Raw genomic sequence first — 10108 nt, 5'->3', positions numbered from 1 at the left:
AACATAGCAAAATAATAATAAATACTATTCTGTTACATATCCATTTAACAATATAGAATGGATTATATTCAGATTTAAAATTATTGCATCAAATTTCTTATTAAAAAGGTATGGCCAGGACTTAATATAAAATCGAATGTCAACTATTTTCAATTTACATTTGTTTTATGGACCTTTTTTATACAGTTAAGTATGCTTTTTAGAATAACGTTGCTGGCTTTGTATATGTGTGAATATTTTCATTTGTAATTAGTTGTATTGTAGTAAATTACTATCTTTTTTACTTTCTAGTTTTATTTTCATGTTCAAAGGCACACGCATTCTTTTAAAATCTGATTTGTTTTTTATTTAGTGTTTTTTTTTCTTTCTTATTTTTCAAAATGTTTTGTTACATATACACACATACATACAAAAAAAAATTAAGATGCAGTGGCTTATGTTAAATTTATTACCGCTTTTTTTTTCATTCTCTAAAAATTTTAAGTTCAGTCTGTTTCAAGGAAATGTTTTGATAAAAAAAAAAATCTTAGGTCCACCTACTCAATGAACAGTTTAAACAAAATTCATTTTGTACCCTGACATTGAAATAATGGCCTTTAAATATTTTTTGAGATTCTTTAAGACGTGCATCCTATGGGAATATACAAAAATATATATATTTATATCATATTATTCATAAGTTTGGTTATTGAATATGTTGGCCAAATAAAGTGCATGTTAATTATATTCCTAACGGGTTTTGGAACGGTTTTGAAAACATTTTAAAATTTGTATAGAAAAACTCGCAGTTGTTCTTTCTTCTTTGTAGATTAAATTGTCTCTCGGCCTTAAAATAAACCCTAGCTATCTTAATGCAAAACAATTGAGTTACAACTAATAAATAGCAGCGAACTTATCCGTAAGTTTTATGTGTGTAGTGTTGTTTGAATGTCGTCTTAAGCGCTACTAGTGCAATAATGTACTTAACTCAAGGGGTTGCCCAAACGCACACTGAAACTGCTGGGATGGATGGGGCCAGGAGGATGTTAGAGTGAACGCGAATGTCTCAGTGTTTTGACAGATTCAGTGGTAAGTCTGAAATTGAATGTTATAATTAGTTTTAATATTTTAACTTCCTATTTTACTAAATTGCGCTTACCTGAACTTAGTTCATTTCTTAGACTACTATTTTGAAACATTGCGGATTGTACTGAGTTACTAGTGCTGCCGCTGCCTGTACCACCACCACCTTGCGTTGTACCTGCAGACGTTACAGGCACGCTTGAGCCTGCTGGTAAACTGGAGATGGTGGTGCGATGACTGGACGCTGCAGACATTTGATCAGTACAGATATCAGTCAGTTTTGGCGTATGCGTTCTGTGCTCGGCCAAATGTGTAGGCGGCGTATTATGTTGTCCCAAAGCCCCTGGATGCGTTTGATGTCCCAGATGCGGATTCGATGTTGGCTGCCCAAAAGCAGAGGCTGCCGCAGCCGCTGCGACTGCCACAGCGGCCGCATTAACACCATTATAGCTAAATGGATGATACGGCGATTGTGGTGATAATCGTGCTCCAGCCGCACTACTCGTCTGTGGATGCGAATGTGGATGCGGAGGCGGTGGCGGCAATAGTGGCGATGCACCTGCCTGGTAATGCTGCACCCACAGCGGATTGTGACGCAACGCGGCAAGCGTAGATATGTAAGGATGGTAGAGAGAGGGCGAGACTACCGATGGAATGTATGCAGCTGCAGCTGCAGCAGCAGCTGCGGCAACCGCGGCGCTGCTTGTTGTGGGCGTTGCATTCGGCGCTATTCCATGTGGACTGCCCGTGCCGCTGCCATTCAGCTGCGTTGGCGGATACATGTAATAGTGTAATGGCGAACCAGAAGCTGCAGCAACAGCGCTAGGCGAGCCACGTTGCAATTGAAGATGCCGCCGTTCCGGGGACGAAGTGCTGCGCTCGCCTGGCGAGGGGCAACTGTTGGCCGCGCTACTGCTATTACTATTGCTGGCAGTAGGTGAGGCGAATTCGCGTCGAATCGATGCAGTCTTTTTGGGCACTGTGCGGTGCGGTGTATTGGCAGCAACAGAGGCTGCTGCTGGCTCCCGTGGCGAGGCGCTGGAAGATCGAGGCGGTGACAACAAATCACGTGAGCCGGAACCACCACCCGTCTGTGGAATGTGCGGCGAAACAGTAGCGCCACCATATGGAGCATAGAAGGAATGATGCTGTAGCTGCTGTGCGTGCGCTTGTGCCAACTTATAGCTATCTGGCGGTGTGCGTCGTCCATAGTCGACAGGTAACGGTGATCCGGCAGCTACATAAGGCGGCGAACGTTGCTTCTTACTAGCCGCATGTGACGGCGACTTACCCCCATTACTGCCTCCCATTTCCGGCGACTTGGGTGAATTGAGCGTCGAACGTGGGTAGTTGGCGGAACTGGCGTACAATGAGTGATGATGGTGATGCTGATGATGCACGTTGCTGATTATTGCGGCCGGCTGGTCATGGCTCTTCTTGGAGGAGCTGCTACCGCTGCCACCCAATAATGAGTGTATGCTATATGAGCTATTCAGTCGGGTCGGTTGCGTTGCTACGGCTGCTGCTGCTACTGCTACTGAGGTCGATGAAGTTGTGGGCGTTGCCAAAACTTTAGCCTGTGGCGGCGCCAAATTTATGGGCATCGATTTGGTGGCCACTACGCTTGTTGTCGTGCTGCCTTTTGCACGACTACGCTTTCCCCCCGCGCCGCCGCTAATTCCGCCACCAACTCCACTACCATTGTTGACGCAGCCATTGTTATCCTCCAGCGATACCTTCTCGAATTCACGCAGAATGCGCTTGCGTGGAGACACATGTTGATGATGATGATATTCGACTAGACGGCTGGCAGCCGCTGCCGACGATGGCGGCGAGACCTAAAAGAGCGAAACAACATATATTAAAAGTGCAAATGAATACATATAAATAAAAATGGATATTAATTTGGTAATAAATGAATAGCAATTGGTACCTTATGCGCCAAAGAGTGACTTAGACTACCGATGGCTCCGCCACCGCTGCTGTTGCTGCTGATGCGATCTGCTGTTGAAACCACAGTTGACGCTGTTGTCGCCCCCGTAGCTGGTGTCTTTGACAATTGCTCTAGGCGCGCAGGCACGCCGTCAATTAATTTCTGTATGATGCTATTGAGCTTGGCTCTGGGTTTCTGCTTTTTAAGTCTTATGTCTGTCATCGTCGTTGTTGATTTTGTTGTTGGTGCTCCTGTTTTCCTTGTGTCTTTTTCACTGGCTGTCTCACACTTAGTGTGTGCTTTGGGATCACCATTTACTTCACTCGCATTTCCGTTCACCAAACCATCACATGTTGCAGCCGCCCCATCGTCCACTGTCACCGACATAGCATCCTCATCTTCACTTGTGTTCATTTTCTCTAATGTTGCCTCAGCTTTCGCTGTTGAATCATTCGAGTCTTTGTTGTCACTGGAACACGGCTTTGCCTTCGATTCCATCTTGCTCTCAGTCAACTGCTCCTTGATTGCTTCCGATTTAATCTCATCCGACTGCATTTCTGGTGTCTTTGTATCAATTTCAATAGCTTTAAGCGTTTCATCACCATTTTCCTGGGTAGAAACGCGCTCAAAGATTGATTGATGTTTCTCAGTTGCAATTGTTGGCTCATAGGGACGCCTTCGCTTACGCATTGCAGCCTGTCGTGCACTTTGGCTAAGCACATTGTGCCTGGGACGCTGGTAGTAGAGCGACAGTTCTTTGGAAATGCCACGACGGGGTCGCGTCTGCTTCCAGGGTTGGTCACGCTGCCAAGGTGATGACTGTATGGAGCTATTGTCATCCGAAACTGGAAGCACATAAATTGTTGAAATGATACTCCATACTAATAAAGCCATCTAAAACTTACAGCTTAATGATGTGGAATTTTCATTCTTTGGATACGTTGTTGTCACTGCCGATGTGGGCGTTACCGTGGCCGAAGTCGCTGCCGATGGTGTGCGAAATGGCTTACGCGGTACTGATACCCAGCTGCCTTTATCGCCACGTGCCAGTTCCAATATGAATTTACCTTCTGAAAAATAAAGGGAAAAATATCAAATATTTTCGATAGTTAGATAAACGTAATACGAGAGACAAACAAATTATCTATTCATATATTACAAACAATTTGCTAACCTTTAAAAAACTGGAGCCGGCCACCACAGCCGGACATGTTGTTATTGCTGTGCATTGATATTGGATGCCTGCCCATATCAAAGCTACTGCTGCCGTTGCCTGTGCCCACAAATTTGCTGCTCTTTGTAGCGCTGGGGCTATTCAATGCGCTATAGTCCAGGACGCCGGACATAACATCGACAGGCGCCTTTGGAGCTGTAACGCCTGCTCCACCGGCAACGAGCGCGGTAGCAGAGGCCGTCGCCATAATGAGACTTGAGCTGCTGCTGCTACTGCTACTATTGCTGCTACTGTTTGTTTTAGTTGATGATAATGTGGGCGAGGTGCCATTGGATGTTGATGTTGCTGTTGAAGAAGATGTCGCTGAATTTGTTGCGTTTGTTGCTGTTGCCGACGTTGTTGGCTTCAGTTCTGGTGCGGCAGGCAGTTGAAATGTGGCAGCAGCTGCAGCTGCTGTTAGCAGTGTGGCTGCTGCGGCTGCTGCTGCTGTATTTGTGCCGTTTATACCATTTTTGAGTAAAAATTTTGCAGCCGCCTCTGCAATTAAACGTTCGTTGTTGCTGTTGCTGTTGCTGCTTGTACTGTTGCTACTGCTGTGGCTGGCAACGCTTGTTGGACTGCTATTGTTGTTGCTGCTGCTGTTAATATTGCTCTTATTGCCGTTACCGTTGCGCTCATCGGTCATTTTTTCAGCCGTACCAGCAGTAGCTGCAGCATTTTTACGCCGTACATTAGTTATGCTTTTTTGTTGTCGCTACACTTTACATTAATTTCCGTATATATGCATATAAAAGTAATTTCTCTGTTTCTGTTCCTTTTCGATTTTATTTTTTCTTATTTGTGTTGTTTTTCTTTCAGCATACATGCACACGCACACATCTACACACATTTGTCGTCACTGTTGCTGCACACAGCAGTTATTTTCACTGCTGTTGAGAAACTCTAAATTACGAAAGAAAGATAAAAATGTTTTTAAGTTTTATAATTTCATATTTGTTTTGCACTTGTTCTTGTTATTAAACGCTTGCATTTTGTTTTTATATATCTTGTGCTCCATCTTTTTACTCCACACTCTGTTACATACACACATACACACACATGTTCTTACACAGACAAACACTTTCCACGTTAACTCAAGCCACGAGCAATACTCGCTACTTCACTCGTTTGCCTCTCTCTCTCACTCTCTTTCTCTGTCGCTCTCTGAGCGAGTGTCCGGCGCTCACACCCAAGAACATTGCTGCGTGCTCCAACTGCCATTTTGTTTAATTTTTAATTTAAGCGTACGTTTAAATTTACATGCTTGGTTGCTTTATGTGCAACAACAACAGGCGCACTATGGAATGTGTCCTAGGTTATGAACAATTCATTGTTTTTAGTTGCATTCAACAGATAGTATTGCAACAATAATTACTTATATAACCAACAAAGCCGGTAAATAATTTTAAAAACAATTCTTTGACGAATTAAAAAAATTAATAAAAATAAAAAATCTACGCATAATCACAAATATGGTTATCAACACGACCTATTGGACTTCGGACGTATACATACATACACATATGTATTGCCATATGTTTTAAGATGCTGCGTAGTCCACAACGAAATTTATTAGGTACTCATCGAGCTGACTTCGTATCAGTAAAAATGTAAAGCTATAGTTTCACATTTCATTATTGTTCTCTAAGCGCGCACAAAACAACATTGTTTTTGTTGTAAATTCCTTGTGCACACTGAGCAGTGCGCGGCCGTTGATTATCGCACAAGTTGACGGCGTCGCTACCTAAATATGCCAGCTCGGCACCGTATTGGGGGAGCGTCTGCTATCATCTTATGTTGTCGGAATCTCAACAATTATTTTTTTTTTTAGCCATCCATGCGTTTACACCGCAATTTTATTTTAGAAATGCACCACATATTTTGTTATTTACTTTCACACATATTCACAATTGACGGGCATATGATTAGAGCGAGCAGGAGTACAAAGAGCGTAGCACGACACAAAACGAAGCGGAAGAGGAGGAGATAAAATAATAGAAAAAACGTTCTCCAATTACCAATACCATCGGCAATGTTTTTCACATTTTCACTCGAAACGCGCGCAAAAAATTACACAAAATAAAAAGCATAACGTTGCTGAATGTTTGTTGGGCACCTTGCAACTATTTTAAACGAATAAATTACTAAATAAATACGTTAAAACTTAATTTTAAAAAATTATCAACGAAAAACGCAGTGCACAAGCACAGACGGTAGGGAAGTTGATATCGATGGTATGTATCGATTAATAATTATTAATGCGATATTTTTCAACTCGAAAATTATGTAACTATCGATATTTCTTATGAAAACAACAATGGTCAATGTCAGTGTTGCCAACTACGCGATGCAAGCTGAGCGCACAATTGAAAATTTACTAACGTACTAACGTAATTGGATTGCACAGGTGAAGTTTAAGGGATATTGTAATGTTTATTTAAATATATTTATTTTAGCTAGGCAAATATTAAAGGTTTACAAGTGTCTTTATTTCTGGTTAATACTGTATGTTTGATAATAATTGGTTATTTCAATGTATGAGCATGGAATAAAATATAAGATTAACTTATGTGTATGAATGTATGTAGTCGAATTACAACCCACTTGCTGCTTATAAAGTAATACAACTCCATTCTCTTCTATACGTTTTCTACGTGACAACCGCCGACGACACAATATAGCAAAATATCTTAAGTAATTGTATGTTTCTTTATATGTATGTATTTACTTAATATGTAATACATTTTATTATGTAGTATAGGCCGGATGCCTTCTTTATATTGTTGAGTCGTTTTAATTCTATGCGCGCTGCTGATATGAGTGAAAAGTTGTCAATTGCACAAACGTGATTAAGAATAGATAGTTAGACACCTTGTAATATTGCACAAAGGAAATTGTAGTTTACACAACAAAGGGCCCACAGTTAAAAATTAATTTAATTTAGATTTGTTTTTGTTTTGTTAAAGTGTTTTTTTTTTTTTAACATAATTTAAATATCACAGACTTTTTGCCAATTGAATTCATATGCTTCGTCAATTTTGTTCATGCCAAATCAAATACCAAAATAATCGAATTAGAACAGAAAAGAACGAAATCTTATAAATATGGATAGCTCAAGGGATTGCAGCTTAATCTAAGACTCTAGCCGGATTTAAGCGCATAATTCTAATGACATAATGACACTAGCTAAACGATGGGAGACACGCAACTTTCTACTAGTGTCATCGTGTTATAAAATATCAGTCAAATATTGAAATGAAATCAAGTCTTGTGGTAAACATGGCACATAATAGGTAATTGGAAAACCATGAGCCAAGCCTATAAAGATGAAATTCTATTCTATGTAAATACTGTATGATGCTCGGAATCGCAGGAATATAAGATATTACCTAATGTAATTTAATTTTGATTCGATTGTGAGCTTTCCAATCCAATTCAGTGCAGATTATCCGTTCGATTGGATTGCAAGCCAAGCGTATTCATACCCATGCCTTGTGGCACGCCCACTCCCACGCCTACACCCACACCGACAGTACCCTCGCTTTCGCTCTTCCAGGACGAAACAGGAATGTGGGGTGCCGGTAGGCAATTGCGCAACGTTTGCACAATCTGAATGGTGTCCATGAGAGCTGTGGAGGAATAATAAATATTTTAGCTAAGAAGCTATAACTGATAGTTGATGAGATTCACTTACTCTTCTGCAAACTCTCGCTTTGCTTGCCATAGGGCTTACACATGGAAGGCCGTATGTATGTCTTCATGCGCGACATGTTTCGCATTAGCTCTGAAAATATGCGCACAATCTTGTCCTGGCCAACTGCCATGTGATCAATCCGATTGGCATCGTGACTGGCCCAGGCGCCATTATGCAACGCCAACAGATCTTTATTTGATTCAATTGACTCCAAATTGGATCTGTTAAGAGAGAGTTTACAATGATATTAAATCGAACAATTGATAAAAAAAAATTAGATAAGCTCACCGCAAGGAATCAGAGATATTCTTATGCGTAAACTGATCCATCGATGAGTGAGAGGAAGACGATGACGACGAGTGTGGCGATTGTGAAGGCGGTGGCAAGGAATGATGCGTATGATGCACCTGTGCCCCAATGCTAGATCCGACTGTTGCCGAGGAGTTAGTCGTAGTTAACGGCGTCGGCTGTTGCTGATTAGAGGCGACAGCTGCAGCCACCGCTTGTGACTGCATCATGCCTTGAATTTGCAAATTGGCAGCTGCTGCTGCAACAGCCATTGGGTCAAAATGCTTGGGATCGAGCTGTGCGAATACACGTTGCTTCTCCAAAGCACTTAGATTGCCAAGCTTCTCCAGGCTCTGCTGCGCGAGCACGCGATTTTGCTGTTGAATCAATGCGGCTGTCAGCTGTTGCTGGTGTTTTGCCTGTGCTTGAGCATGAGCCTGTTGCTGCTGTTGTTGCTGCTGTTGTTGTTGTTGCTGTTGTTGCTGCTGCTGTTGTTGCTGCTGTTGCTGATGCTGCTGATGATGCGCGACAGCAGCGGCCGCACTTATTTGCGATAGCTGCGATTGTATGCTACTCTGCTGTTGTTTAGTTAAGTGCTGCAACTGGGGCGGAACCTTGGAGCCGCTCGATTTGGACAAGTCAATCTCGACAGGAGCAGCGTTGTTGCTGCCACTGGGTACGCCACTAGCAGCACTGGCAACAGCCGAACTAACTGTAGCGCTACTTCCTGCCGCAGCGCTTGGGGGGAGATGCGATAGACGCTGCAAAAAGTCAGGCGTATTAACGCCAGGATATTGTTGTTCCATAAATGGCATAGGGGATATGCCCATGTGATTCTTATAATAGCGACAGGCCGGACTGGGACACGATTGCACCACTTCAACAATAAACTCCTTTTCCATGCCGAACTGATCTCGTCCAATGGTGTACGACTCAATGACCGCGCGCACTGTGGCGTCTACACTGAGATGCAGACCATGCGGTCCCGACATGTGCTTCAACATTACCGCATTGGCAAAATGCTCAAAGGGCAGCACAATCTTTCCATTGTCGCGCAATATAAGTCGCCCCTGTGAGTCCAGAGTAAGTCGATTGGCCAGGACTCTGTGTGGGAAAACAGTGAATTGGCTGGAATGAATTGCTAATTGTCTATACTTACTGCAAGTAGGCGGCACTGGGCAGCATGGCGTTGTCCTTCAGATCACTGAAGCATTGCAACAGTTCGGCGCTCGGGTTCCAGCCCTTGTTCTGCAGATAAAGCTGCAGCAGCATATAAAGCTTCTCGGTAACATAGCCAACGCCGGCGTTTGGCTGCTGTTGTAGCATTTCGGTGTGTGTTGGTCCGCCCATGGAGCTGGTTATGTTACTGCTGCTGCTACTGCTACTGTTGTTACTGCTTACTGCATTGACCACGCCCCCGGCCACTGGGCCTTTGGATAATGCCGCCTTCATTGTCTCAGAGAGATCCAATTTGTAATTTTCTGGATAAAAGTGCTTGACGTGCTCCTGCAATCAGGTTTCAAGTATCCACACAAACGTAAATGCAAACACAAACACAATCACATTTAGTTTTCACACACAGACAGGGGCAATCGTATACATGCACGCCAACACCTATACACCCCCACCCACATCCCACCCAACCAATCTACAAATATACACACAGCACACACACTCACCAAATTGTTCATTTTTCGGCTATGTACGGTGCGTCGAGTGCAGCGGCATCTGCATCTATTTGGAATGGCGCCACCAATGCATCTTTGAAACACTAACGGTTATTGCTAGTTGTCCAATTGGATTGCAATTGTGCCTCTGCTTTAACAGCGACACAAAAATGAAAATTGTATGTGTCTGCCGACTACTTCTGTTGTCCTTCGGCAAGGAAGTGGGGACTGTTGATACTTATACTTATCGA

The 10108-nt window shown here is 42.9% G+C and overlaps 2 protein-coding genes across 5 annotated transcripts; both read right to left on the bottom strand.

The window, feature by feature from the left end:
- Nucleotides 1–233: 233 nt before the first annotated feature.
- LOC6575059 (protein hairless) lies at nucleotides 234–6439 on the bottom strand. 3 transcript variants are annotated; one of them, XM_002001043.4, is made up of 6 exons: nucleotides 6227–6439; nucleotides 4170–5111; nucleotides 3901–4065; nucleotides 2996–3840; nucleotides 1139–2900; nucleotides 234–1074 (listed from the first exon to the last, which is right to left on the bottom strand). In XM_002001043.4, the coding sequence occupies exons 2-6, from the start codon at nucleotides 4852–4854 to the stop codon at nucleotides 1046–1048; spliced, it is 3486 nt and encodes a 1161-aa protein (XP_002001079.3). In that variant the 5' UTR covers nucleotides 4855–5111; nucleotides 6227–6439; the 3' UTR covers nucleotides 234–1045. The 3 variants fall into 3 exon arrangements, with proteins under 3 accessions (XP_002001079.3, XP_032584236.1, XP_032584237.1); XM_032728345.2 differs by having other exon boundaries at nucleotides 6233–6439; XM_032728346.2 differs by lacking the exon at nucleotides 6227–6439 and adding an exon at nucleotides 5724–5893.
- A 236-nt stretch (nucleotides 6440–6675) lies between these two features.
- Nucleotides 6676–10101, bottom strand: LOC6575058 (mastermind-like protein 2). Of its 2 annotated transcripts, XM_002001042.4 has the most exons (6): nucleotides 9870–10101; nucleotides 9350–9696; nucleotides 8191–9294; nucleotides 7903–8123; nucleotides 7598–7837; nucleotides 6676–7526 (listed from the first exon to the last, which is right to left on the bottom strand). In XM_002001042.4, the coding sequence occupies exons 1-5, from the start codon at nucleotides 9879–9881 to the stop codon at nucleotides 7644–7646; spliced, it is 1878 nt and encodes a 625-aa protein (XP_002001078.1). In that variant the 5' UTR covers nucleotides 9882–10101; the 3' UTR covers nucleotides 6676–7526; nucleotides 7598–7643. The 2 variants fall into 2 exon arrangements, with proteins under 2 accessions (XP_002001078.1, XP_032584241.1); XM_032728350.2 differs by having other exon boundaries at nucleotides 6676–7837.
- Nucleotides 10102–10108: the final 7 nt, after the last annotated feature.

Source organism: Drosophila mojavensis, unplaced genomic scaffold (assembly GCF_018153725.1).
Source record: "Drosophila mojavensis isolate 15081-1352.22 unplaced genomic scaffold, ASM1815372v1 contig_231, whole genome shotgun sequence".
NCBI lineage: Eukaryota > Metazoa > Arthropoda > Insecta > Diptera > Drosophilidae > Drosophila > Drosophila mojavensis.
The sequence above is the reverse complement of the archived record's forward strand: the minus strand, read 5'-3'. Positions and strand labels throughout refer to the sequence as shown.